Source organism: Naumovozyma castellii, chromosome 2 (genome assembly GCF_000237345.1).
Source record: "Naumovozyma castellii chromosome 2, complete genome".
NCBI lineage: Eukaryota > Fungi > Ascomycota > Saccharomycetes > Saccharomycetales > Saccharomycetaceae > Naumovozyma > Naumovozyma castellii.
The window spans coordinates 86,371-114,341 of NC_016492.1; the positions used below are offsets into that span (position 1 = coordinate 86,371).

The following is a 27,971-nucleotide window of genomic DNA, read 5'->3' on the forward strand; positions in this document are numbered from 1 at the left end:
CATGAGCAGTTTTCTAATCCGTAATTCCCAACATCAGTTCTAGTTCTTCTAGCCCCAGTTGGCTAACCAATACATATTCGTTTCATTCAGAGCATATAACCGTCCATATTGTCATGAACAAATTTCGCTGCGTGAAAAAAGCATTCACCTTTGCTCTGAAATTTCAATGAGGAATCAATCATAGCTGGAAAAGCATATCTTCAGGACTCACTACAAGCCTCCTATTTCTGACTACCAGTATCGATAATATTTTATCAGCGTCCCTTTATACCATCGACCACTAAGTCAAAAAGAAATACAGGAAAAAGATCACTAAATCATGGGGGATCATTGCAAACATATCGAACAAGTCTTCCAAAATGAAAAATCGAAGGATGGGGTCCTGAAATCCTGCAATGCAGCCAGATTCATCCTGAGACACACGCCCATCAAGGAGAAATTATTGCATACCATGAAGTGTTCTCAATGTCAGGAAATCAATGCCGGTTCCACTTTTATGTGCCTACAATGTGACTTTGTCGGTTGTTGGAATGGGTCCCATTTTATAACTCACATGAAACGATTCGGCCATGTCTTCGGTATTAATTCATCCAATGGACTTTTATTTTGTTTCAAGTGTATGGACTATATCGGTCATTTGGAAACCATAAATTACTCCATGTTGAACAAATATTGGGATGACATTTCCACGAAGACAACGATACCGTCTCAGGAACGAAGAGATGGACTTTTTGGGTTGGTCAACATGGGGTCTACATGCTTTATGAGTAGTATATTGCAAGCTTTGATACATAATCCATACATTGTCAATTATTCCATGAGTCAAACTCATTTTGTGAATTGTTCCATTAAAAATTCATCCTTGTGTATGTCATGTGCCCTAGACGCCATGATTATAGAATTTTATGGTCAAAGCAAATTGCAACCTATATCCTCCTCATCATCATCATCCTCATCCTCGTCGTCATCATCACCATCTGCATTTATTTCTTTGTTGACCTGTTCATTGAAGATCAATGAGAATTTTGCAGGTTATTCACAACAAGACGCTCATGAATTCCTACAATATTTTTTAAATCAATTGCATCAAGACTACAAGAGAGATTCTTCTCATAATGAACAAGAGAATAATTGTCCCTGTGTAGCACATTCAATCTTCCAAGGAGAATTGAAGAGTTCCATTGTTTGTCCTGAATGTCAAAATGATTCCAAGACCATAATTGATCCCTTCATGGATTTATCATTAGATATTAAAGACAAGACAGATTTGTATCAATGTTTGGATAGTTTCCATAAGAAGGAGAAGCTTCATGATTTCAACTACCATTGTTCTCGATGTAATACTTCCTTGGATCCGATAAAGCAATTTACCATTAATAAATTACCACCAATGCTTGTGTTACAACTGAAAAGATTTGAACATTTCGTTAATGGAACCAATGTCAAATTAAATGAATTTGTTCAATACCCATTGTATTTAAATATGCGAGACTATTGTGATAGGAATACAAACCAGGAAACTCCCGATATTATTTACGAATTAACCGGTATATTATCTCATATTGGGTCCATTAATGAAGGTCATTATGTGGTAGTGTTAAAGATAAATGATGGAAGGTGGTTTAAATTTAATGATTCCATGATCTCTGTCATCAAAGAAGACGAGGCACTAAAACAACAAGCATACTTATTATTCTACACAGTTCGTCAAATTAATTAATTAATTAATGGAGTAAATTGATCTATAAATAGTTTTATACTTTCTAATCAAAGAAATCATCATCATCGTCATCACCTTCACCAGCATCTAAGTACGATCCAGTACCTAATCCTTTTGAACCGGATCTTATTCCTTTACTAGCAAATTTCAAATGTCTCTCCTCTCGAGATTCATCATCGTCTTGATTTATAATTAATCTGTTATCCTTTTCATCCACAGCTTTCATATCTACCATTAATTTTTCAAAATCTTTCACTGTTGTATTATTACCACCTAATTCCAATAGTGTCACCATATTCTTTAACACATTACCCTTGTAGTAAATCAATAAAGTGGGGCAATTAGCATCTGGATAATTTTCAATGGCTCTATTGGCAGGAATTTCTACGAATTTTAATTCAGGAAACTTGGAAGCACTGGCTTGGAAGATATGCGACAAGATCCTACTTTGCAATTTACTTTGCAAGGACAAATGAACGAAAACGTAAACACCCTCCCTTTGCTGTTGTGGTTCTGCTTCATCTTCCGATTCCGGTTCCTCCGTCTCAGTTTGCACATCTTTACCACCACTAGCTAGCGTGACCTCTTTATTATATTCGGGTTTATTAATATGGAACACTTCACCAAACTTTGATCGCTGTTGCAATTTAGCCATCTCAGCCAATCGTTTCCTCTTGTACAACTCCAAGAATTCCTCATCCTCCTCGTCTTCTAAGGCATCCAATTCATCCAAATCCTTATCCTCCAACCTATTCTCATGTTGCTTCCTTATAGTATCCTCTAGGGCCTTTTCTAATTGGGCCGTTGGGGAAGGTGGTCTCTCTGGGATGACACCTTTCGCTCTAAGGATATCATTCCATTCTGTATCTTCGGACTCGTCCACTTGGACTTGGAACATGGGCTCGTTCTGCATATTGTGTTTGGGTTGGTTGATTTAAGGATCTCATTCAACCATCGATTTAGACACATGTAATGAGTGAGATCAATGGATGAAATTTTCCAATGACGTGAAAAATTCTTAGCAAAAACAACAATTAATGAGTATATACACACTATATGGTTGTTAGGAAAGGAAGGCAACGCAAGTACCGGGCAGGATGACCATGACTAAAGAGATACCATACTACTCCAACAACGAAGATGGAAATATTGTTCGTGTATTCATCATAAGACACGGTCAAACTGACCACAACGTGAAGAAGATTCTACAGGGTCACAAGGACACTTCATTGAATGGGACAGGAGTGAAACAAGCTGAGCAATTAGGTTCGTATTTGAAAGAACGATCTATTGTGTTTGATAAAGTTGCGTCTAGTGATTTGAAAAGGTGCAAGGAGACTACTGATACTTTATTGAATTTTGCAAAGATGACTCCCGTCCCTCCCGTGGAGTACTTCTATGGGTTGAGAGAGAGATTTATGGGGGTTATTGAAGGTATGCATATTAATGATGCTGAGAAGTATGCAGATAAGCATGGGAAGGGTTCGTTCAGAGATTTTGGTGAGAACCACGATGAGTTCTTGGGGCGATTGACGGGATGCATTGAATCTGTGGTGGAGGAATCGTGTAAGGAGGACGTGAAGAACTTGGCGCTAGTAAGTCACGGTGGTGCCATTAGAGCCATCCTGGGGTGGTTGAAGTACGAGGGTCAGAATGCACAGAAGATCATCGTGTTCAACACGTCGGTGACCATTGTGGACTATGTCAAGGACAAGAGACAGTTCGTGGTGAGAAGCATTGGGAACACCCAGCACCTGGGAGATGGGGAGTTTGTGGTCAGTGACCTGAGACTTCGTTAGATTAATATACAATCAACTCAACTAACTTTATAGAATAGACGAATGTATGACAAAGAGATCCATCTCACCTTAGTCATCTGCTTACAAAGAGAACGCGCGTTGTATAACAAGCAACAATATATATATAAGGAAGGAAGGAGGACACAGTGACTATCCCTTCAACACCTCCCTCTTCTACTCACAGAACAGTAATCAATCAATCAATCAAATAACAATGTGGAACAGTATCAAAGCAGCTTGGAACGGAACGGACGGGTCTGAAGAGACCGGCTCTGTCCCAGTGTACAACTTCGACCAAATGAAGCAGATCGTAGGACAACACGACCCCACAGTGGTCCTAGTCGATGTTAGAGAACCTTCAGAATACAGTGTAGTGCGTATCCCTGGTTCCATTAATATTCCATACAGAACTCACCCTGATGCATTTACTTTGAACGACGCTGAATTTCAATCTTCCTTTGGCGTTCCTAAACCAGCACATAACAAGGAGTTGATCTTCTTCTGTGCCTCTGGTATGAGAGCTTCCAAGGCTGAACAAGTAGCATCCAAGAATGGGTACAATAATACATCCATTTACAAGGGCTCCATGAACGATTGGGTCGCACACGGAGGTGACAAGTTGAACTTGTGAGCACCTAACCCGATACTCTATATCTAATCTATATATAATTTAGCTTATCCGAATGTACAAGTTTTAAATCATATTAATGTCAATTCCAACACATATGTATGCTTTTTTTAAAGGACAGTTTTGTCTGTTTCTTATTATACTTAACTTATTCAATGGGTTTTCTTAGTGCCGCAATGGATAGAGATATATTATGAAAGAAACGGAATATTAATCATTCAATCAGGAACATCAATTTACAAGTAACGAAGGGACCACTAGACATCATGCTAAGAACAATTACATATAATGCCTCCTTGAGAGGATCATCCCGTCTGTTCTTAAGAACTCTTTCTTCTACTGCTCCAAAAATCTATGATTTCAATCAGATTAAACAACTGGTACAGAAACCAGTGGAATCAAAGATATTGGTCGATGTGAGAGAACCAAAGGAATTGGAAGCCTACAAGATGCCCACGGCAATTAATATTCCACTAAAGACTGCACCTGGTGCCCTTGGCCTACCAGCCGAAGAGTTTAAAGATGTCTTCCATTTCAATAAACCCGCTACAGATAAGGAATTGATCTTCTTCTGTGCGCATGGAATAAGAGCAAAGACTGCAGAGGAATTAGCAAGATCCTATGGTTATGAAAATACTGGTACATATCCTGGTTCTATTTCCGAATGGTTAGAGAAAGGTGGTGCTGAAATAGTTCCAAGCAAGAAATAAAACTAAAAGTGAAACGACCCCTCCTGTTAATACATAAGTATATATTTACCTTTTATGAAATTCGAATTGCTTAAATTCTTTACCCAATCTCTTCTTTCTCTTTCTTTCCATAACTTTCTCACGTTGTTTCGATTTCATATGATCAAACTTCCATTTCTGTATAACCTTACGTTTCTCAGATTCCTTCAAATGATATCTGGTAGAGTTGTTACTATTGATCTTATCCTCATATTCTTTGACAATATTACGTTCCAGATCTTTATTCTTAACGGTCTGCAACCTAGATTTCATACTGGTTAATCTTTCCTGCATGGTTTCACGATCTTCATCAGTTATCTTTTGCACAAATTTACGATCATGTAACATCTTCTCCAATTCTTGAATTTCCTTTTCTCTATATTCATCCAAAAATTGATAACGTCGTCTAATAACAGAAAGATCTGTGCTTTCACCTGTAGATTTATCAAATCTTATATCTTGATATAAGTTGGAATTTTGAGTCTTTGGTGTTTCTAACCCGGGAATCTTTCTAATCTTGGAAACTCTTTTCTTGGAAGACTGTTCCGTTGGAGCATGTTTACTTCTCTTTTTCTTAGAACCCATCTTATTGCTTCTTCTCTTGTTGCTATTTGCATTTTCTTCTTCAAAAAAGCCACCATCTTCTTCACTGTCTTCTTCAGAATCCACATCGGAGCTGTCCTCTTCATCAAAGGATTCCTCTTTATATTCTTTCTGTTTCACAGATTTAGACGGTTTCACCACTTTCCTACTCTTTGGTTTCTTTGCTAATTCCCTCTCCTCCTCTTCCATCATCTGTTCATCTGCCTTCTTCAAAGAATTGAAAGACAGTGTCTTCAACTCATCATCACTAGACTCGTTATCTATCTTGTTATTATTTCCTCTGGAAAGGATTGCTCCCAAATTGTCTTCATCGTCCGACTCTGATTCAAGTCCAGGTTTCAAATTCTTAAAATAATAGGACATAATGTCAATTATACCTTACTTCTACTGTCTTTCCACTGCAATGATTGCCATTTTACTGTTATCAATTTAGAATTTTTTTTTTTCTTCAGCTCATCGAGTTTTTTAATACTGAAATATTACGTAAGCGACTATATATACGTAATATTGATGCTATTTAATCCATTGATGGAACTCACAATTCATCACGTTTTCTTGAAGATGAAGAGCTCTTGGACTTCTTTGTATTTTTTTTCTTCTTCTTACCACTCCGTAAGGTCTCTAAATACGCCTCACGGGAACTCAGAGGTCCCTCTTTTGGTGTTATGTTAAGAGAATTGGTCAAGAATTGGGCTACATCCTTCTTTGTTATTGATTCTCCATCAAACTCAAAATATGTGTCATCCACCCCGTTGAACACAACTAGTCGACTCTTGTCATTCGAGCTTTGAGTCTTAACAAAACTTTCCAAAAACGTAGCAATCTTAGGATAAGATTGAGAAAATGCGTCCAAATTATTTAACGTTTCCATCTTCACGTTAGGCATAGTGTACAAATCCACTTGACCCAACCAATCAATGGCAATACTCTTATAAATGGGCGAAATGGGACCCTTCTTCGAGAATAAAACCACAGAGGGTCTTGTGGAATTATCCAACACATTTTGTAACTTATCCACTCGGCCCAATTTCTTTACGTATGTCTTAATTCTGGATAAGGCAAAATCTACAATGGGAGCTAAATTTCTTTGACCGTTGTAAAGTTCATCTGCATGTGTCTTGAATCTAGTTGGACCCCTCTTCTTAAGGTTGACTCTGGGAGGTTTAAATATTTTTAAAGTTGGGAAACCTTCTATTCCATATTGTCCACAGAGCTGCTTGTTTTGTTCGAGATCACAATTAACAGTAGCGACTTGTACTACGCCTTTCAATTTCCTGGCAGCCTTGTGGATGGTACCCTTCAATTGTTTACAGTAACCACACCATGGAGCATAGAATTCAATCAACGTAGTATAATTAGTTCGATGAACCACCTTATCGAAATTAGCAGGTGTTAATTCGATAATGTTGGGATCTGCATCGTAGAAATTCTGACAGTGAACAAAAGCCTGGAATACACAAATGAGTAATACCAATAATTTCATCTTAAAAGAGATGGGCCCCTAAGACAAATTGATCTTTTCTTCCCGATGACGCTCGATATTGTTGCTTTTCAATAGATGACAGCTAATTCAATACGTACGTGCATGTCGGATCCAAAAAAAATTATGGCACGATTATGTTAATTAAATATTCTATTATTAACTTCGACAGGGAAAGGACAAACCCCTTTGGTCAGACAGGACAGAACATATAAAATAAAACACAATATTATAATGGGGAAGGAATCGTTAGCAAGCTCACCATACGCATTCTATGCATTCTACGAACTTTACAAGTATCTGGGGCTCACTGCGAAGAGACACACTTTAAACCAGGTGGGAGAAATACTATATCCCGATTTTAAATTGAATCCAAAATTAATAACGTCTTTGTTTATTACATGGAAGAAGCAAACGAAGAAGTATTTACAATTTGCCGATGATGATGGCTATATTTTAAGGGGTTGCATCGGTACTTTTGCCAAGATGCCTATTGATAAGGGGATTGAAAGATTTTCCATTATTGCTGCCACTGAGGATAATAGGTTTCCTCCTGTTGGAGAAGAAGAGATATCTAAACTGAAATGTTGCTGCAATATATTACAGAATTTTGAAACTATCTTCAGTAAGAATGGTGATGATAAGGAAGGGGATATATTTAATTGGGAACTTGGAGTTCATGGAATTGAACTGAAATTTAAATATAAGGGTATTCATAGTTCTACTTTTCTTCCTGAAGTCATGATTGAGCAAGATTGGGATAAAGAAGACACTTTTAGAAATTTAATTGAAAAGGCTGGATGTGAGAGACATGTGACAGAGATTATGGATAATTATGAGGAATATTTTATTGAAGTGATAAGATACGAAGGTAGGAAGAGTGCAATATCTTACAAAACCTTTAAGAAAGAATTAAGTAAATTAGAAGAGTAGACGACTGATGATCAATAAAATAATATTAACGTTAATAAAAAATTAAAAAATATGGACGCGACCGGAATCGAACCGATGACCTCTTCCTTGCAAGGGAAGCGCGCTACCAACTGCGCCACGTGCCCAATTATTTTCTGAAAAATAGATTTTGGTGCTATTTATGAGCTTTGTTTGTCATTTGAAAGAGCTTAACGTTCAAATTCCTAAAACTACTTACTGAAGCACCCAATCAAGCATATCCTGTGTTGAAAAGTCCAGTAACTTTTTATTCTGCTTGTGGGTAAGTGTTGTCCTTGATAATGCTTTTAAAAAGGTTTTACTTTTCAAAACCTCAAAAAAATGACACTATTCCAAACCTCTTTCCAGAATTTTATCTATTTTTTACTAATTTATAAAATGCCCTATTTAGCTATAATTTCAAATAGTTTGAATGGAATGCAAAGATTAGCGTTTTCTGGAAAATAATTATTCATTATACCCAAGTAGGAACGTTTTGGGGTAACTCCATCTCTTTTCTTGATTTAAAAAAATTACGTTGTTCCTTATTGGAGGTAAATGGATTTACTAATTCATCGATAAAATTTAACTTCCCAGTCTTCTGGATTTTTCTTAGCTTGTCGGACTTCTTTGCAAGTTCTGTCCTTGAAACCAGATTCTTTGAGTTTTCTTTCTTCTTTAATTCGTCACAATATTTTTTCAATGCTTCTCGTCCTTCTGTAGTCATTATATCAAATTCAGGTTTGGAATCTTCTTTCGAATCTTCTTTATTTGATGAAGAACGTTTTGATAGTTTTACAGTACTTTCTTCTAACTTCGTCTCTTTCAGTTCACTAATATTTTCCTTCATTGAGATCTGTTCCAATGTGCTCGAATCAGAGACAGGTCCGTCATTAGAACCAAATTTATCATCGTATAAGTTCATATTGAAATGATTTTTCTTTTCAGAAAGGTGATTTACGTTTCTCTCATTTTCCAATTGTTTCTTAAATTTTGTCCATTTCTTTGGGTCAAATACGGATTTTGGCGAAACTTCTTCTTTTATTAGATTGGAAGATGGTTGAGTTTCAACTGAAACTTTAGTTTCTATATTGGCTTGAATTTTTGGACCTCCATTTTCATTAACGAAACTTCTAATCTTATTACAAGCATGGTTCTTCAAATGTTCGCAGTTATCTTTAATTACCACACCAATTTTTTCAATGGTAATGCCATAGTACCTTACCGCTCCAATAGCCAACAAAATGGAAACAAAAAAATGGAATTTACTAAACCTAAAATTCCAAAATGGAAACATTGTAGACACTTTCACAGCATTGACACTTGGTAAAGATGCATCAAGTAGGCAATAATAGGAAACCGCCTGTAGCTCATTCTCTTCTTCCTTAAAATCGGTCAGTAACCCATCCAATTTTGAATTAATGCATCTAATAAATTGGTTCCTTACATTCCTTTCAAATAGTTTAGTTGCAGCCACGGTAAGTATTTGCCTTTGTAAGAGTTTCAAAGTTTCAATGTTTTTAGAATACATGGAACTTTCGAAAGAGGAAACAAAGGATTGGTGATTCGTAGCGTTGGATAAATGTAGCATCAATGGTACTTTTAAAAGAGTAGTATCATCCCATGGATTTTCATTATTTTTTCCCCAGACAAATTGGTTTATTATTAAATAGAGAAGAAAAATGATCCCAACTAAAGTCCCGTAGTAAGTAGTTTCCAGATTTGGCATTACCTTCTTTACAGAATTGATGAAACCCATTGTTGGTTGTTGTTTGAACCCTTGGCCAGATAATGGAAATTGGAAAGGAGTTGAGCAGAAGTAGAGGTTGGAAAGTGTTCTCTCTATTTATACAAATTTGCCACTCATGAGAGGAAAACCTGGGCGGCTAATCCGAACATCTAACGAGAGGAAATTACTCTATTCGTGAACAAAGAAGCAAACTATGTAAGCCAAAAAATGGCGTTTATTAAGAGTAAAAGTAATCATTACGTTCCAAGAATTTCTTGTTCAGGTAGGTTTTGTACCAGGTCTGTTTTCTTCGCTAACCTTTGTTTCTTCTGTTTGTCTCACGTAACTAACTCCATAAAGCACATTAAAGGAAGCCAGGAGGGTAGAAAATGGATCTTACTAGCTCAATAAGGCCATTTCTTCAGTTTCATATATATTCGTAGTCCCCTTCAGTCGGTTTATTTGAGTGGTTGAGTGAAGGAAGTATTTCAAATATGGGATGAGATGGTTGTAAAAAAAATCAGTAAGTTAACTTTAAGCGCTTATGATCGGGGTTTTCATTTAATGCCAAAAATATGAAATTTCAAAAATATTTCAACTACTTCCCTACAAATTAGAAAAGAGTCAAGAGCTCATACCACAGTGTAGAGTATAACTAACATAAGCATGGCAATAGATCTCCAGGATGATGGCCATCATAGTGAAGATGATGAGGGACACATTATGAGAAGATCCACAGGACCTAGGGCCTCATTTGCATCGACCAGAACGACTTCAACATCCACTACATTAGCAGCCTCTATATTGGGTAATCAACCTAATACAGAGACCTATTCAGGAGTTACTTTCGAAACTGTTCCCAGCTCAATTGTATCATTTCATCATCCTCGTTCTTTCCAATCCAGTAATATATTTGGCACTTCAGTGGGTTCAAGTACTTTGGGAAGAAGAGGACGTGATACGGAACCATTGATTACATCTCATTCACCTTCTCCCATTAGAAGATCTAGAAGTTCTTCTAGGAATCCACAATTCCATTTCTTTACAGAAGATCAAATTAATAACGCTGAAGGGACATCAACTTTAGAAAATACTGATTATAATACCCCGTGGGATGCTACACCTTCATATGAACAAGAAAGGTTATATGGAACTTCAAATAGGACTTCAAGAAGATCATCCATATATGGAATGTCTCCAAGATCCTCCATCTCTCATACAAGAAGTCAATACGGTTCGTCAAGTTATTTGGGCGCTCCTTTAACAAGAACTCATGAACTATCACAATCACTCCCCAAGCATGAGCAAGCATCATTACCCCCACAAGTTTATCAAGCTTCTACCCATTCATCATCCAGTCTTTCCAGATATACAATACGAGATAGAATTCCCGTGGAATTAGAAACTCAAAATGATGAAATCTTAGATGATCGATCATCAATACCCTCGATATCTCATTCAGAATCAGAGGAGTCCTCAGACAATGGACGGTCTACTTATAACAATGATGACCTTAATGCCAACAATGGAAACAATTTATCAACGGAGGATACTCATAGTCATCATAAGAAAACCACTACAAGTGGAGGAGGATATCAAACGGAATATTTAAAACCTCAGTATCATGAAAAATTTTATCCAAGTAATGTTGCTGATTTATATTATCAGAGATTTTATATAACGGAAGAAGATTTAGTCGTTGGTATTGCTGGGTATTCCACATCCAAATTTAAAAATGCCATTTACAATTTTATTTGCATAGTATCATTTGGTTTATTATATCTTTTATTAAGATGGTTGCCGTCTTATAAGGTGAAATTAATAGGAACTAAAGTACCTCTAGGGAAAGCTGAGTGGGTAGTTTTAGAAAATGAATTCGGAGAATTTTCCATCGAACCTATAAAGAGAGAATGGTATAACAGACCCATAAGTACAATATTACCATTAGATGACCCATTCCAGGAAATTGATGGGATTAATGATGAGTCATACCAACATCGTCACCATCATTATCATCATGTGACAGAAAAAAATCCAAATATTCCAATTCTAATTACTTTCCAATATAGATACATCACCTTCATTTATTCTCCTGTGGAAGATATATTTAAGACGAATAATAACTGGACAGATCCTGATTGGGTAGATTTATCATCTACCTTACGTGGGTTGTCGAGTGGAGTGCAAGAAGATCGTATCCTAGCATTTGATTCGAATCAAATTAATTTAAGAGTGAAAACAGTTGCGGAACTCTTATTCAATGAGGTATTGCATCCATTTTATGTTTTTCAAATATTTTCCATCATCTTATGGAGTTTAGATGAATACTATTACTATGCGGGATGTATTTTTCTAATCTCTATTCTTTCAATTGTGGACACTTTAGTGGAAACAAGACGAACTCAAAAGAGTTTAGCAGATATGTCACATTTTGCTTGTGAAGTCCGTGTATTTAGAGACGAGTTTTGGACTAATGTAAATTCTGCCGATTTGGTTCCCGGTGACATTTATGAAATATCTGACCCATCATTAACAGTCTTCCCCTGTGACTCTCTGTTACTATCTGGTGATTGTATAGTTAACGAGTCAATGTTGACGGGGGAATCTGTTCCAGTGTCAAAATTTCCTGCTGAACCAGAAACAATGCTTCAACTTCTCGACGATTTCCAAAACACTCAAATATCAAGTTATTTATCCAAATCATTCCTATTTAATGGTACAACTATAATAAGAGCTCGTATCCCATATGGTCAATCTGCCGCCTTGGCAATGGTTGTACGTACTGGATTTTCTACAACCAAGGGTTCATTAGTTCGTTCTATGGTTTTCCCCAAGCCAACAGGATTTAAATTTTATGAAGATTCATTCAAATATATTGGAGTCATGGCATTAATTGCATTATTTGGGTTTTCAATAAGTTGTATTCAATTCATCAAAATAGGACTGGATAAGAGAACTATGATTTTAAGAGCGCTGGATATTATTACTATTGTTGTACCACCCGCATTACCAGCCACGTTAACCATTGGGACAGGGTTTGCACTATCAAGACTAAAGAAAAAGGGGATATTTTGCATATCACCGACAAGAGTTAACATTGGTGGTAAAATAGATATTCTCTGTTTCGATAAAACGGGAACTTTGACTGAGAATGGGCTTGATGTGTTAGGTGTGCAATTATGTGTACCTAGCTCCCACAACTCTTTTCAATTTGCCGACTTGGTTCAAGATGTTCATAAATTGTTTCCTAAATTTTCCTTGAATGATTGTAGTTCACCTCGTGATTATCGAGCAAAGAATTTTTTCATATCTCTATTGACCTGCCATTCATTAAGAGTTGTCGATAACGAGTTAATTGGTGATCCCTTAGACTTTAAAATGTTCCAGTTTACTAAATGGTCTTATGAAGAGGATTTCCAAGAGAAGGAATTCCATTCTACATATGAAGAAAGACGCCATGATAATGCTTTACCTGAAAATATAGATATTATACCAGCAGTTGTACATCCTAATAGCGCAGATCCTGAAAACACCTTTATCGACAACGACCCTCATAATTTCCTTGGTATAATACGTAGCTTTGAATTTCTTTCTGAATTAAGAAGGATGAGTGTCATTGTTAAACCAAGTAATGAAGATGTGTATTGGGCTTTTACGAAGGGTGCACCGGAGGTTATTACACAGATTTGTAATAAAGCAACTTTGCCAGCAAATTTTGAAGAAATGTTAAACTATTACACGCATAAAGGTTATAGAGTCATTGCATGCGCTGGGCGTGTCTTGCCTAGAAATACATGGTTGTATTCACAAAAAGTGTCTAGAGAGGAAGTGGAATCTAACATGGAGTTTTTAGGGTTTATCATATTTGAGAATAAATTAAAGAAGGAAACAGCGAAGACTCTTCAAACTTTACAGGAGGCAAGTATTAGAACGGTCATGTGTACAGGTGATAATGTATTGACAGCTATATCTGTTGGTAGACAGTGTAATCTTATTAAATCCAAAAAAGTTTATGTGCCCTCTTTGGAGGAAATTGACTCAACGGGCCAAACGTCTATCATATGGAGAGACGTTGATAATATGGATGATACTCTAGATAGTCGAACATTATTACCTATCAACAATAGCAGTAGTACCAGTTACACATTGGCAATTACCGGTGATATCTTCAGAATTATCTTCGGCGATGAAAATAATAGAATTTCTGAAGATTATATTAATACAGTGTTATTAAAAGGAACAATCTATGCAAGGATGTCACCTGACGAAAAGCATGAATTAATGGAACAACTGCAGAGGTTAAATTATACTGTTGGGTTTTGTGGTGATGGTGCAAATGATTGTGGTGCCCTAAAGGCAGCAGATGTTGGTATTTCTTTATCAGAAGCAGAAGCCTCTGTGGCAGCCCCTTTCACATCACAAGTATTTGATATCAGCTGTGTCCTTGATGTTATCAAAGAAGGGCGGGCATGCCTGGTTACCTCATTTTCATGTTTCCAATACATGAGTTTATACTCTGCGATCCAGTTCATCACAATTACCGTCTTATATAGTCGTGGTTCGAATCTGGGAGATTTCCAATTTCTTTACATTGATTTATTACTTATTGTCCCCATTGCAATTTTTATGTCATGGTCTAAGCCTTATGACAAGATTGTCAAGAAGAGGCCCTCTGCCAATTTGGTATCACCAAAGATTTTAATTCCGTTATTAGCAAGCATTGTTGTTGTACTCTTATTCCAGATAATTCCTTGGATTATAGTCCAAGGGGAAGAATGGTATATGAAACCAATTGTTGGTGGTGATGATGTTGTTGAATCGTCAGATAATACGATATTATTTTTCATTTCCAATTTCCAATATATTCTCACCGCAGTTATTCTTTCAGTGGGGCCACCATATAGGGAGCCCATGTCAAGGAATATTGGATTTATCGTGGATGTCATTATTTCAATTGTTTTGAGTATTTGGTTGATGTTTATTGATAGTTCTTCGTTTTTGGGTAAGAAGTTCCAATTGACGGAAATCTCTTTCAAGTTCAAATTGTTCATTTTGATTTGGGTCGTTATTAATTATTTTGTTCAACTGTATGTCCCAGGATCTCTGAAGAAATGTTTCAAGAAGAAGAGAAGTAGTAAGAAATATAAAGTTTTATTAAAGGAGCAGCAAGAAATGTATGTTGTTTGATAGAGGCTCATGATTGTCATAAAATCTTAATTTATAATATATGTAACTTTTTTTTACTTAATGAAATCTAATTATTTCTTTATTTATTATGCAGAATTGACAGACTTGGAAGCGTTCCTCATCGATAAGAAACAATTCCAAAGAACACCTACCGATGAACTAAATGGGACTTGAAATGGTTTAGGTAATAATAGAAAATTAATGAATTGAACTGCTGGCCACACAAGATAATTACATCCTAGTGTGGATATATAAATGCTTTTAATCTTGGTTGCGAAAGTTTCTGCATTCCCACCTTCCATGATATAATTTGCATACATGAAGAAAAAATATAATTGAACTGGTGAATACGTTAACTGGTCGGAAAGAACTCTTTCTAACACTTGAATAACAGTTGGATCTTCAGTGTAGAAAAAATTCAATATCTTGTACCATGGCACTTGAAAGAATGAAATGAAGAACCCCCAAAACATAAACGAGAAGAATCTTCTAAAATTGAAAAGATATGTTCTTGTAGTTCCAACTTCTTCCTCAGAAGGCAAAAACCCCTCCTCGTTCCCAATGGAGGATGAAGCAGGTGATAATCCATAATCGTTAAAAACAGACAGAGTGTCACTCTCATACCCATTTTCCAGATCCAGCGATTCGTGTGCTGGAGAGCGAAACTGATTCATAATATGTCTTGCAGTATCATCCACAATTTTGGGTACAGGATCTAAGGGACCAGAAAAAAAACAGGTTATACTTTGTGCTAGACAATCGGATATACCAAATAAGATGGAATTCATAAAAAGAGTCGCGACCAGTGCATTTTTTGCATACATCTCATTATAATACGATGTATACTTCAACAGGAACGAAACCCATATGATAAGGATAATAAGATGAGTTAGCGTTATTCGATATATTCTTATCGTAAAGAATCGTTTCACTTTACCAACGGCATTCTCTTCAAATGTTCTTATGTTTTTGAAAGAAGACTTGATTACACCTCTTGTTTCAGAGTCATCATTGAAAGCAGTAATACTATCTTCTCCAGCTAATTCCAACGCCATTACCTCTTCAATTTCATGTGCAGAGTTAGCAATATGTATTTGACCGATGAGAAGCAATGCGTATCTCCATCGTTCAGATAGATATAGATGTATTCTGTCAAATGGGCCGTTTTATCATTTTCCTCATTGGGGAAATCCCTTAAAAGAATCCACTTGACTGTTACATCCATACATCCTTCACCTGTCTGGGTTTTTATTTTGAAAAATTTACAAATTTTTAAATTTTATTAAAATTTGTGAAATTCTTCAAAAGGGCTTCTGCCTAACATCCAGGCTCGCTCTGGGCTGAGCCCGCATTGGTTTTCCTGCCACAATCTGTCCAGGTTCTGGAGGGAAAGCGGAATCCAGTTCCAGTCTCAGCGGGCACAGTAGTACAGTGCAGTGCAGCTAATATCGAATAAGTAAGTATATTGGTAGTGGCAGATACAGTTCAACCTCTAGTGGCCAAATAAAGCAAGTAAAGTATAAACCAAGTAGCCAATATGTTGATGTCAAAGGAAGACAGAACCAAGATTCACAGATACTTGTTCCAAGGTATGTCGAGAATATAATACATGGTTGAGGAGTTATGAGATTACAAGAGAATGGTGATAAGCAAAGACTATCGTGACAGATAATGATATATTTTTTTAAAATTCCAACGCTATTTAGAGGAGAGCACACACACATTGAGCGAATGAGATGAACAAATATTTTTAAGAAATAACAAGCGTAGTGAATGATTTAACAACAACTTAAAAGGCATAAAAGTCAGACTATTCATGAGAAAAACAATTGAATGGGTGAACATTGAATCAAATGTTGAACATTTGGTAATCCATACATCCACAATTACAAAATTTCCATAATGAACGAATAATATTTAATCCATTTACTACTCCTGCAAATCTCAGGTAATCAACTCACCAAAATGAGAAATGACAATATAATACTAACAATGATTTTATACTTCTCATATCCATGGGATTTATTCATTTTTTTTAAACAGAAGGTGTTGTTGTTGCTAAGAAGGACTTCAACCAATCAAAGCACGAAGAAATTGACACCAAGAACTTGTACGTTATCAAGGCCTTGCAATCTTTGACTTCCAAGGGTTACGTCAAGACTCAATTCTCTTGGCAATACTATTACTACACCTTGACTGAAGAAGGTGTAGAATATTTGAGAGAATACTTGAACTTACCAGAACACATTGTTCCAGGTACTTACATTCAAGACAGATCTCAAACCCAAAGACCACAAAGAAGATACTAAATGCAGACTCTAAGTTCTGCTTTACAAAGAATTAGTAACATTGTTTATTCTTTTTATCTAGGTTTTTACATTTAATACTATATTTTCATTATTAATACGTCTCAGGCTACGTAGAATAGTTCTACTTTTCGATCAGGGTTTCAAGTTGTAATATTGAATGATACCAGAAGTAATCCCTATACATAAGAACATAGACTCCATTTGAGTAATGAAATTATTAATCTCAAATGTAATACATAATAGCATATCCAACTCAGCGGCAAAAACTTTTATTTATTATAATCAAAACAGTCATGCGGGTAACTGAGTCCCAGATGGAAAAAATGAAAAATTTCAAGATGAGAAAAATCGATGAGTACCAATTTCAAAGGTTTACTATACTACAGTAATTGATATTTCAGACAGAGACAAGCTTCATACCAACCCAAGATTACCATAAAACCATGTCTGCTGAAGAATACAAAACCCTACCAGTTACCGTCGAAAAACCAATATCAGTTTCTTACGATCTAGGGAATCTAGCCGTATTTGATTCTAATGTTTTAGAAAAAGATGATTTTGATACTTCCAATGGTAAACGTGAGGAAAATATTAAGAACATGACTCGTGACAATGTGCAACTTCTTATTAACCAACTTTTATCCCTGCCAATAAAGACGACTACTGATTCCACTGGTGGATCCACTGGTCAAAATTCAAGTATGACATTGTTACAACTTCCTGTCCCTATTACTGAATTACCAAGAGAAAAACCATTACCTAAACCAAAGGCTCCAACTAAATGGGAACAATTTGCAGCTAAGAAGGGTATTCAACCAAAGGCCAAGTCTGGGAAAATGGTATATGATGAAGCTACTGGCGAATGGGTACCAAAATGGGGTTATAAAGGTATTAATAAGAAACTTGACGACCAATGGTTAGTTGAAGTGGATGATAAAGTCCAAGGTACTGCTGATGAATTGATTGATCCAAGGACTTTGGGCAGAAATGAAAGAAAGCAATTGATTAAGAAAAACGAGAGACAACAAAAGAGAAATTTGAAGGGTGGACGTTAATGTTCAAATTGAACTGACATTCTACACTATCCAGAAGCATTTCTAATTAAAGCATATATTTTTGATTACATTATCTCATTACTACATATCTACCGCTCTATATATATATAAATCCATGTACAATATTAAAATTCTTCGTTACAATTTTGCAATTTGGAAATTTTAAGCCTAAAACTAACTCTTTTGGTTGATATGTTCTTACAACTGTATTGAGTTTATAGAACATGGGGTAGAAATATGTCCCTTAGAAAGCAATCAAGTAATATGGAAATGTCTGGTTATGCCTCATATATTTCCATGATTGATGCTCTTTTAAACTCAAGTTTCACCGACAATCCGACCGTAAAGGAACTTCGAATGGATCTTCAAGAGGTATTCGCATTAAATATTGAGCCATTGAGAGGTGATTTTAATGATATCATACAAAGTCGTATTGAAATGTGGCAACAAAGATCCAAGATAATTATTAATGAAATTGATTTGGAGAAAGAAAACATCTCTTTACTTCGAAAGTTTAACGAAAAACTAGATAGGCATTCTAATAATAAAGACGATATAATATCTCCAAGAGACAAGAGGCAAAAAGTGGATGTTGAGCCTACTTACAAAATATCAGAACCACTGCGGGGCTTTTTTGGTGAAACAGAATTAACGAAGTCAGAAATTATGAATAGGATATGGGACTATATTGAACTCCACAAGCTCAAAAGATCAAATAATTCTGAAGAGATATTATGTGATGACAAATTAGGATTGGTATTTGGTGAAGTTGTACTTGCCCACAAAATACCTACTATGACTTCAAAGTATTTGGAAAGAATTGAAAGTGAGTTAGAAGCTGACGCATCTAGTCTTGAAAAGCAAAGCCCATTATCAAATGAGGATGACAATAACAATATTTCCGAAGCAATGTCCACAAGCAGTCTGGAAGATAATGGATCAGATACATCTCTGGAAGATGACAGCTCGTCAGATGATAGTTCTTGAGCAAAGCATACTTATATGCCCAAACTAAAGGAATTGAAGGGTACCACACATACTTGAATTGCAAACTCTGTATCAATATATATTTAGTAATACGTCTTACTCGCCAGATATAAAGAAGCTAATGTCAGTTGTTCAACTAACGTATTTGTAGTTATTTATTTTATACGAGAAAGGTGTCGCACAATTACGCAATGTTGGAAATTCCAATCTTTAAATTTTGGAGCTTAAGTCAGAGACGTCAATTCTACAAAAACAATAACGAAGTAGGAGCGTGTTAAGGTGATACCGGGAGAATTCAATCCTTCGAGAGTGAATACAGAACTTATAGAATAATGGCACGTGTTGTATCTGATACATCATCATTCAGTTCTGGAAATCTCCCCATCATTTGTTCCAACCCGTCGCCATTTAAGACCACCGATGAGGAGAGAAGAACCGCATATCGTCATGCTCTTCAAATAGTCTTACTTGAGTATAGTCATGAACCAAGGTTTCAGAAGCAATATATGCAACAAGGAGCTCTTTCGGAAAGAAAAGACGTGTCGAATATAACTCTTTCAATGACTCAAAGTAATCGTGATCCGATGGCCACAACATTTTCAGAAGAGCAAGCACTGAACTATGTTTTAACTCTTTTACGTGAGTACATTTACAAAATTATTATAAGAGAGGTCGACCTACAAAATGAAAATTTAAGAAGAAGTTACTCTAGATTTTACGGTAATATCTTAGCTGGGGGCCCTCCATCAGCTATGACAGTTGAAGAACTTATAATGCAATTCTCAAAGGCAGCCAGTAATGAATTATGTAAACTTCCTATTAAGGATGTTTCTAAGGAAGTAACAAAAGAGACTGAAGAATTTGTGAACTTCTTACTTAGTTTGGTACCGAAGGAAGCGCCTACCCTTTCCCAAAAGATAAAGAATATTAGAGACATTCAAAAAGTAAGAAAGCCTGTTTCTAATCGACGTCCTTTACCGAGACAACAATTAGATGGAACTCAAATTAATCGGCCAAATTTCACTGTATCAAGTATTACCCACGCGAAATACTTCGCTAATTTATTTGAAGTGGAAGATGATTATTTGCAACGAGACATTGACGTCATTCTGCCGAATGTTACTAGTAAAATATATTGTTGGGAATTATCTCGTTTGAGCAACAATTTGAAAAAAGGGAAGGGATCATTGTCAAGAAATGATTTTCATAATGAACGTGAGTACAATTCATGGAAAAATTATGAACAGGGTGAAATTGCATCCCAACTTGATCGGTTTGGCGTTGAGAGCCGAGACCTAGCTTCAATGAACTTTCCGAACATTATTCCACAATACCCTCGTGAAACCTTCGTAGCATTGCTGTGTTTTGTTTTTAGAAAAGAGTGTCCAGCAGATAGCAAATCTATTAACTTATCTCAAGCAGCGATGTTTTTCCTAACGAAATGTTCCAAGTATTGGAGAGTAGATTTCCCAACGACCTTGGCTGCATTAGTTTATAGTGCAGCCAATAAGAGCATATTGTCACAAGATTTTTTGAATCCAGAATTAACGGAAAATCTTTTCAGCATGATACGCAGAAGGATTTTAAAATCAGATGATAATATAGACACTTCTATATGGAATACTACCGACCGGGATCAATGGATACTTAATCTGTTAACTACAGGTAAACAATGTATTAACTCCTTGTGTGGCTTAATTTCACAATTATACGAGGAACCAAAGCCAACTTTTTCTCCAATACTACGATTCTATTTTCAATATATTGAAGAAGATCCATTCATTTCATCTTTACTGGAAAGCAATAAATTTACAGAAAAGAGCAAATGGATAAAAAAATTAAGGAAAAAACTCAAGGATACCAGTGTAGACTTTTATATGTCCCAGATAAGGAAAATTCCAAGAGATAACACTATCGAGTTTCAACACTATCAAGATGTAGTTGAATCAATTTATAGGCAAATTAAGCTCTTACAAAAGAAATACAGCAAGCCTCTATTGGATATGATAAATATCCCTGTTAGTTGTGCTGATATATTACTGAAGGTTTTCTGTACCGATGTAGTCAAGATACTGGGGACTATTGAAAAAAAGGGAAAGAAAGACTCACTTGGTCCTAGTAATGCCCTCGACCTATATAAAAGTATGAAGGATTTAAGGTTTATCTACGTTCAAGTTGAGACAGAGGAGGACTTTCCCATTAAATTGGAAGACTTCTTTAACAAATATCTAAGGCGTTTGTGTAATGAAGCCACCCTGACTGAAGATAAAATTATAAAGAAGTCGTTAAAGGATGAAAAATGGGAAAGTATACATGACGATGCAAGAATTAGTTTTTCAGTGACGGATATCTTCAAATCCATTAATCAGAATATTAAGATGTTTCAAGAAATTGAATGGGGAGACGAATATCAAATAGCAAAAGTTCTTACTAAGCTACTCAACTCTTTTTTGGATGGATTACAATTTTACAGCAAATTTGTTCTCGATTTAATTCAAAGAGATATGCAAGGAAATAGTGCAACTATGGCCCCAGAGGGGACGACTAGGACAACCGAAAAGAATGTCTCAGCACGCCCAAGCAGCACATTACTTCATGGATTAAGAAAGGTAGTTGGAGGATCTTCGTCTTCATCTTCGTCAAACGTGCCACCCCCCTATCAGTATAAAGTCCAAACCTGTGTTATGTTGAACGATTTGTACCAAATGAAATCAAACATCAGCACTATAGAAGATTTAGTAAATCCAGAGAGGCTTTCATCTATTATAAAGAACCATGAGAAGTCAACCAAAACCTTAAAAAGACATAGTTCCGTAACTCCATCGGTTATGCATCAATTCTATACAATCAGAGTTGTTGAAGCAAATGATATCAAAGGTTTTAGTAATGATGGCTTATCAAATACTTCCGTGACACTACAAAATATTGATGCTCGGATGGAAATTGGTTCTACACAAATAATTCATAAATCAGTGAATCCGAAATGGGACCAAGAGTTTGAAGTAGATCTTCCATATAATAAAGCATGTTCTATTTCAATTAAATTTTGGCATCACCCCACGAATAGATTCAAGTCACTTGGTGGAGACGAAATTTGTGGTACCGCAATGTTGACTCTTGATCCAAAACGTTTTAAAGATGATGGATACCCAAATGATGTTTCATTGCCATTGAATGATCAAGGGATGATATATCTACAAGTTTCTCTTGAAAGCGAGAAGGATGACGTATCTTTTTCACTAGGGAAATCGTATCGTACTTTGGATAGAACATGTGATAGAGTTCTAGATTTGATTGTAGAAAAATTTACATTATTTATTAAGTTTTCATTTTCCAGAGAAACTTTGGTTTCCTTGCATGGATCGGAAGGGACTAATCAGGTTACAGAGGATCAAATTGGTGATGCAATTGTCCCTTTATATAACTATATCGACTTGAATTTGAATATTCTAGGCTCGGGAGTCTCAACAGAACTACTAAATGCAATTATTTTGAAGGTATGGTTAGTCATTATGACAAGCGCGGATTTTCTAATGTTACCATCATTATCAACAGCAGAACAAAAGCACAGAAGCAAGTCTAGTAGAATGTCTCTCTGGGGGGGACATTCTCATGATATTTCTGGTTATGGTCGACCATTAACTTTTAATGAAATTAAAACAATTTTTAGATGGCTACGGAGTATCTCAGTAGATTTCCTCTATAATAATGGACAAGGACCACCTTTAAAAGAATTGCATAATCATTATTATGAGAATTTACAGATAATTTTGAAATATTACGACAAAAACGTTCACAGTTTAAAAAAAAAGGTTGAAAAATTAATGGCTCAGTTGGATGACCAAGTGAAGAAGCTTGGTAAAGATTACTCACCAAAAAGATATGTAACTGTGTTGCAGCGTCAAAAAACAATTATGGGAAACTCCTCTAGTAAGAAAAGAATGGAATTAGAGAACCAGGTTAAAATAGAGCAGAACACTCCATACGAAAAGACAACAGAATTGTTGGACATAGTATTACGAATCTTGATAGCTAAAGGAGAAGGAAAATATGTTAGGGCCTGTCAAGCTACTCGCAAGAAAAAAGAGCATGAATTAGAAACAAAAAGAAAGGTTAATGCTGCAATCAAAGGGAAAAGGTTGAGCAAGTAGCACGATATACGAAGAATGACATAGGATTTTTATATTTAGGAAATGCATAGAAGTATGCATCATGTTTGGTGGTGCAGATAGGTTCAGTGTGAGCTTACTCATGACGGTTGGTTACATTCCTTGTGGGAACGATGTCCACCGAATGCCTAGAACGGTGTAATTACCAAGGCCGCCGAAGATTTTGTATGATCACTTGCTACAGCTAATATATTGGTTACAAATGACGAATACATATTAATTTCTGCTCATTTTGTAAAACCATTTAGAGGACTTATTCTAGGTTGAAGACATTTTCCATTTGTCTAGTGACTATGATGAAGTTTGGATTTGCTATAGGTTATACAATACGCAAGAAGTGTTATATTCAACGATGTACCCATACTACGAGCTTTTCATTCAAATCCCAAATGAATAAAGGAGAGTCATAATCAAATTAAGGCAATATTGAGTGACATCTCGGAATTGCTTTATAATTCAAGAACTACTTATATACAGTGATATAAGGTAAGTATAAATCAAGTTCATTAAGCATTCAAAAGTACTGGGAATTGCCCCACTTGACGATAGAAAGAGCATAAATACTGAAGACAAACAAACGGCCAGATAGAAGATGGACATTTTCTCAACTACACGGGAGAAGACTCTCGTGAAAAAAACAGTCCTTAGAAAAAGAAAGGAGGGACTGAGAGAATTTCTTCAAGTGGTAACCTCAAGTACGTCAGCCATTTTTTGGTTCTAATACTAACGATTAAGGAGTTAATTATATGATTGTGGATTTGGCCGAGAAATGTGTCAAACCAGAAGTCACTCCTAAACAATTGCCTCAGAAAACACCGCAGGTGCAGTTAGGCACCTAGGGTTGTCGGCTGTCGGCCCCGCGCGGCCCGTCGACCCATAATGTTTCCGTTCGAGATTTTCCATAATAACATTTGCAGGTAAGTGATTTTATAGTGATAAATTATCTAATAACCAGGAACGGTGCACAATCTTCAAACCAGGGAGTAACGTCGACCAGTTTCATCGCTAGGAAAATGGCCCTTTATACCAGTCATATAAATAGAGAGAACTTTCAGGCTTAAGTAGAACCTTTAAATGTTCAGCTTCCTTATTTATTGGAAAAAAAGAACTCTAAGAATACATCAAACAATCCCAATTTACAATGCCTTTAGTTAAAGATTTCAAGCCTGTTGCCTTAAAAAACACAAATTTGTTCAAACCTATTAAGGTAGGTAACACTCAAGTTGAACATCGTGTGGTCATGGCTCCCCTAACAAGAATGAGAGCCCACCACCCAGGAAACATTCCAAACAGGGATTGGGCTGCTGAATACTATGATCAACGTTCCAAGAGAAAGGGAACCATGATTGTCACTGAAGGTGTGTTCCCTTCTGCTCAATCAGGTGGGTACGATAATGCCCCTGGTATCTGGTCCAAAGAACAAATTGAACAGTGGAGTAAGATCTTTGATAGAATCCACGCTAATGGGTCCTTTGTTTGGCCTCAATTGTGGGTTCTTGGTAGACAAGCTTTCCCTGATTCATTGGCAAGAGATGGTTTACGTTATGATTCAGCTTCTGATGACGTTTACATTGATGCTGAAACAGAACAGAGGGCTAAAGAAGCAAAGAACCCACAACATGGTATTACCAAGGATGAAATTAAACAATATGTCAAAGATTACATTCAAGGTGCAAAGAATTCGGTAAATGCTGGTGCCGATGGTGTGGAAATTCACAGTGCCAACAGTTATTTGTTGAATCAATTCTTAGATCCAATTTCTAACAAAAGGACCGATGAATATGGAGGGTCTATTGAAAATAGAGCTCGTTTTGCTTTGGAAGTTGTTGACGCTTTAATTGATGCTATCGGTGCCGAAAGAGTGGGTATCAGACTTTCACCTTGGGGAAGAATTGGTGGTATGTCTGGTGGTTCTGACCCAACTTTGCTTGCTCAATTCGCTTATCTTGTCGGTGAATTAGAAAAGAGAGCAAAGGAAGGTAAACGTATTGCTTATATTCATTTGGTCGAACCCCGTATCACTGAATGGGATGTTGATTATGATGCTGGTTCTAACGAAAATGGTACAAACGATTTCATATATTCCATTTGGAAGGGTCCGATTATTAGAGCAGGTAACTTTACCTTAAACCCTGAAGAAACCACAAAGGCTGTGTCTATGGATAGGACATTAATTGGTTATGGAAGATTTTTTATTTCTAATCCAGATTTGCCGGACCGTTTAGAAAACGGCTCACCATTAAACGCCTATGACAGAAGTAGTTTCTACTCGTTCACAAAGGAAGGTTACACTGATTATCCAACTTTAGAAGAGGCTTTAAAGGCATAATTGTGATATATTTGTATAAAAAAATATATATGTAATTCTCTACTTTAAGGTCACTTAGCTTCTAGTAACTTCTTGTGTGTTTGAGACATTTGAGTAAGGCTACCCATGATTTTTCAGGACGTCACAATTACCAGGTAAATATAAAGAACCCAAGTTATAATGCTTTTATAGAAAATATATTTATTGATTAATCTAAAAGAGAACGTTTTGTCGCACTCCAGGTTCTTCTACCTGTTTGCCACTCATGTATAATTCAAATTATATTGAATTTCTAAACGCCCACCCCAATTCTGTTTACCATATTACATAAAGTTGTAAAAAAATATATCTCCGCGACGGGGAATTGAACCCCGATCTGGCACGCGACAAGCGCCCATTCTAACCATTAAACTATCACGGATTAGTTTTTTATTTTTTTCAGTTTCAACCTCCGATTAAATACTAATATCTAATTTTTTTATATTTAAAGATTGAACATGTTGTAAAAACTAGACTTTCAATTCTTTATATAAAAGTAAATCCATTTTACTTATTTTGCTTTTTGAATGACCTCTTATTTTTTCTTTCATCTTACGTGAAGGTTGACAAAGTTTTTCGAAGCCGTTCCATGAACTGCAAAATTAAAGAAAATCAAAAATGAAATGGTTAAACTAACACACGATGAGCACGAGTTCAATACATTGAAGTAAGCGGATTAATTACGTTTTTGTCCTGGACTTCTCATAAAAATGGCTCCAAAAGAGAAATTTTACGCAGTTCAGAAAGGTCGTACCACAGGAGTCTTTACAAGTTGGCAAGAATGCCAAGCTCAAACTACAGGTTTCAATGGCGCCATCTTCAAGAAATTTGATACATTTGCTGAAGCTAAGGCTTTCTCTCGAAGTAATAATGGCTATAATTCATCTAGGGTGAATCAAGTGTTTTCTAACAATAAAGTTTCTAAGCCCCAAGTTACCCAGAATAATAAGAAGGCAGGTACTGTGATGAGAAAAGTTGTTAAGGGAACGAAATGCTATGCAGTTAAAAGTACAAACCCTGCTATTCCAAGTAGGGTTTTTCAGAATTGGAAGGATTGTCAGGCATATGTACATCGTGCCAAAGGTGTCACTTTTAAAAGTTTCTTATCCACAGAAGATGCACTTAATTTCATCAACGGTATTTCAGATTCTAAGATTGATTTTACCATTATTGGAATGGATGAGGAGGAATTCCGTAAAAAAAATTTCATCGGTCATTGCGATTATCCCTATTTCGGCAGATCAATTGTTTATTGTGATGGGTCAGCCCTTTCGAATGGGAAAAGTTCGTCCCGTGCAGGGTATGGTGTGTACTTCCAAGATGAACCAGAGTATAATATTTCGGAGAGATTGAGAATAGGAGAGCAGACTAATAATAGAGGTGAAATTCAGGCTGTATCATCAGCTCTGGAGATAATATGGATAAATTTGACTACTAAAATGGAGAAGTTAAATTATGAAATTAAAACAGATTCTGAGTATGTTGCTAAATTTTTGAATGACAGATATATGACTAGCACTCCAGCTGCTATAAAAAAACTTCCTAATAGCGATTTACTTTACCCATTATTAATTAATTTCCTAAAAGTGAAAAAGTTCTACATGATAAATGCGCACTGTTTTGCAAATGATGGTAAGTTTAAGATAGAATGGGTTAAAGGACATGCTGGTGAGCATGGCAACGAAATGGCAGATTCTCTTGCTAGAAATGGGGCCCTTAAAAATTAGTAAAAAAAAGTTGAAATTAATCACACTTTGTATATAAATAAAGCATAATTAGACCATTATTTAACAGAGTTTTGTCGGTATTTGGGGGTGGAATTTTTTTACACAGTTTTTATTTATATTTTTTAATAAAAATACGTTTCTTCTATATTTTACCTGGTAACCAAAATAAAACTTGAAAGGATTAAAAGATAAATATGATCATAGATATGATTTATAATGTCCATTCTCACATGGGAACCCAAAACCAATTATGCACCACTAAAAGCAACAATTGATATAGGTTTCCCTCCATTTACAGCAATTTTTTCTGTTTCCGAATATAAAATCTGAAATCTCTTTTTAACTAATGATACAAAGATGATGAGTGTCAGTATCTTTTAATTATTTAATTCAACACATCTGTGGTAATAAAAAAATAGGATAATAGTTAACTTGAAGCTTTTTCTTAAGCGAATGTAAATATGTTCCAAGATCAAGTTGACTATGAAAAGATTTTTTTTTGTCTGTTCATGAACTCAAACTGAAAAGCTGAAGTATGACCTTCCATCTTTCGGTGACATGGTTAAATAGATA

At 35.9% G+C, this 27,971-nt stretch overlaps 17 protein-coding genes and 2 non-coding genes across 19 annotated transcripts; 12 read left to right on the forward strand and 7 right to left on the reverse strand.

The window, feature by feature from the left end:
- Positions 1–319: 319 nt before the first annotated feature.
- Positions 320–1,720, forward strand: UBP8 (ubiquitin-specific protease UBP8; the record flags this gene model as incomplete). Its single annotated transcript, XM_003674471.1, has 1 exon — positions 320–1,720. One exon carries the CDS (start codon positions 320–322, stop codon positions 1,718–1,720), a length of 1,401 nt encoding a protein of 466 aa, XP_003674519.1.
- A 43-nt stretch (positions 1,721–1,763) lies between these two features.
- Positions 1,764–2,633, reverse strand: PLP2 (Plp2p; the record flags this gene model as incomplete). The annotated part of the gene is made up of 1 exon (XM_003674472.1): positions 1,764–2,633. One exon carries the CDS (start codon positions 2,631–2,633, stop codon positions 1,764–1,766), a length of 870 nt encoding a protein of 289 aa, XP_003674520.1.
- Positions 2,634–2,817: 184 nt separating this feature from the next.
- On the forward strand, positions 2,818–3,519 carry NCAS0B00600 (phosphoglycerate mutase; the record flags this gene model as incomplete). Its single annotated transcript, XM_003674473.1, has 1 exon — positions 2,818–3,519. The coding sequence occupies one exon, from the start codon at positions 2,818–2,820 to the stop codon at positions 3,517–3,519; it is 702 nt and encodes a 233-aa protein (XP_003674521.1).
- Positions 3,520–3,733: 214 nt separating this feature from the next.
- On the forward strand, positions 3,734–4,150 carry RDL1 (thiosulfate sulfurtransferase RDL1; the record flags this gene model as incomplete). The annotated part of the gene is made up of 1 exon (XM_003674474.1): positions 3,734–4,150. The coding sequence occupies one exon, from the start codon at positions 3,734–3,736 to the stop codon at positions 4,148–4,150; it is 417 nt and encodes a 138-aa protein (XP_003674522.1).
- Positions 4,151–4,413: 263 nt separating this feature from the next.
- RDL2 (thiosulfate sulfurtransferase RDL2) lies at positions 4,414–4,857 on the forward strand (the record flags this gene model as incomplete). The annotated part of the gene is made up of 1 exon (XM_003674475.1): positions 4,414–4,857. One exon carries the CDS (start codon positions 4,414–4,416, stop codon positions 4,855–4,857), a length of 444 nt encoding a protein of 147 aa, XP_003674523.1.
- A 45-nt stretch (positions 4,858–4,902) lies between these two features.
- On the reverse strand, positions 4,903–5,841 carry RRP36 (rRNA-processing protein RRP36; the record flags this gene model as incomplete). Its single annotated transcript, XM_003674476.1, has 1 exon — positions 4,903–5,841. One exon carries the CDS (start codon positions 5,839–5,841, stop codon positions 4,903–4,905), a length of 939 nt encoding a protein of 312 aa, XP_003674524.1.
- Positions 5,842–6,013: 172 nt separating this feature from the next.
- Positions 6,014–6,961, reverse strand: MPD1 (protein disulfide isomerase MPD1; the record flags this gene model as incomplete). The annotated part of the gene is made up of 1 exon (XM_003674477.1): positions 6,014–6,961. The coding sequence occupies one exon, from the start codon at positions 6,959–6,961 to the stop codon at positions 6,014–6,016; it is 948 nt and encodes a 315-aa protein (XP_003674525.1).
- Positions 6,962–7,192: 231 nt separating this feature from the next.
- Positions 7,193–7,891, forward strand: NCAS0B00650 (uncharacterized protein; the record flags this gene model as incomplete). Its single annotated transcript, XM_003674478.1, has 1 exon — positions 7,193–7,891. One exon carries the CDS (start codon positions 7,193–7,195, stop codon positions 7,889–7,891), a length of 699 nt encoding a protein of 232 aa, XP_003674526.1.
- Positions 7,892–7,943: 52 nt separating this feature from the next.
- On the reverse strand, positions 7,944–8,016 carry NCAS0Btrna11A. The gene has a single exon. It is a non-coding gene; the product is annotated as a tRNA-Ala (tRNA).
- A 347-nt stretch (positions 8,017–8,363) lies between these two features.
- Positions 8,364–9,647, reverse strand: NCAS0B00660 (uncharacterized protein; the record flags this gene model as incomplete). The annotated part of the gene is made up of 1 exon (XM_003674479.1): positions 8,364–9,647. One exon carries the CDS (start codon positions 9,645–9,647, stop codon positions 8,364–8,366), a length of 1,284 nt encoding a protein of 427 aa, XP_003674527.1.
- Positions 9,648–10,283: 636 nt separating this feature from the next.
- Positions 10,284–14,804, forward strand: YPK9 (putative acid anhydride hydrolase; the record flags this gene model as incomplete). Its single annotated transcript, XM_003674480.1, has 1 exon — positions 10,284–14,804. The coding sequence occupies one exon, from the start codon at positions 10,284–10,286 to the stop codon at positions 14,802–14,804; it is 4,521 nt and encodes a 1,506-aa protein (XP_003674528.1).
- An 86-nt stretch (positions 14,805–14,890) lies between these two features.
- Positions 14,891–15,859, reverse strand: NCAS0B00680 (uncharacterized protein; the record flags this gene model as incomplete). Its single annotated transcript, XM_003674481.1, has 1 exon — positions 14,891–15,859. The coding sequence occupies one exon, from the start codon at positions 15,857–15,859 to the stop codon at positions 14,891–14,893; it is 969 nt and encodes a 322-aa protein (XP_003674529.1).
- A 488-nt stretch (positions 15,860–16,347) lies between these two features.
- On the forward strand, positions 16,348–17,113 carry RPS10A (40S ribosomal protein eS10; the record flags this gene model as incomplete). Its single annotated transcript, XM_003674482.1, has 2 exons — positions 16,348–16,393; positions 16,848–17,113. The coding sequence occupies 2 exons, from the start codon at positions 16,348–16,350 to the stop codon at positions 17,111–17,113; spliced, it is 312 nt and encodes a 103-aa protein (XP_003674530.1).
- Positions 17,114–17,556: 443 nt separating this feature from the next.
- Positions 17,557–18,168, forward strand: RRS1 (ribosome biogenesis protein RRS1; the record flags this gene model as incomplete). The annotated part of the gene is made up of 1 exon (XM_003674483.1): positions 17,557–18,168. The coding sequence occupies one exon, from the start codon at positions 17,557–17,559 to the stop codon at positions 18,166–18,168; it is 612 nt and encodes a 203-aa protein (XP_003674531.1).
- Positions 18,169–18,405: 237 nt separating this feature from the next.
- Positions 18,406–19,155, forward strand: UAF30 (Uaf30p; the record flags this gene model as incomplete). The annotated part of the gene is made up of 1 exon (XM_003674484.1): positions 18,406–19,155. The coding sequence occupies one exon, from the start codon at positions 18,406–18,408 to the stop codon at positions 19,153–19,155; it is 750 nt and encodes a 249-aa protein (XP_003674532.1).
- Positions 19,156–19,487: 332 nt separating this feature from the next.
- Positions 19,488–23,306, forward strand: NCAS0B00720 (uncharacterized protein; the record flags this gene model as incomplete). Its single annotated transcript, XM_003674485.1, has 1 exon — positions 19,488–23,306. The coding sequence occupies one exon, from the start codon at positions 19,488–19,490 to the stop codon at positions 23,304–23,306; it is 3,819 nt and encodes a 1,272-aa protein (XP_003674533.1).
- A 1,159-nt stretch (positions 23,307–24,465) lies between these two features.
- Positions 24,466–25,653, forward strand: NCAS0B00730 (alkene reductase; the record flags this gene model as incomplete). Its single annotated transcript, XM_003674486.1, has 1 exon — positions 24,466–25,653. The coding sequence occupies one exon, from the start codon at positions 24,466–24,468 to the stop codon at positions 25,651–25,653; it is 1,188 nt and encodes a 395-aa protein (XP_003674534.1).
- A 328-nt stretch (positions 25,654–25,981) lies between these two features.
- On the reverse strand, positions 25,982–26,053 carry NCAS0Btrna10D. Its single transcript has one exon. It is a non-coding gene; the product is annotated as a tRNA-Asp (tRNA).
- A 328-nt stretch (positions 26,054–26,381) lies between these two features.
- NCAS0B00740 (ribonuclease H family protein) lies at positions 26,382–27,398 on the forward strand (the record flags this gene model as incomplete). The annotated part of the gene is made up of 1 exon (XM_003674487.1): positions 26,382–27,398. One exon carries the CDS (start codon positions 26,382–26,384, stop codon positions 27,396–27,398), a length of 1,017 nt encoding a protein of 338 aa, XP_003674535.1.
- Between the last annotated feature and the right edge of the window lie 573 nt (positions 27,399–27,971).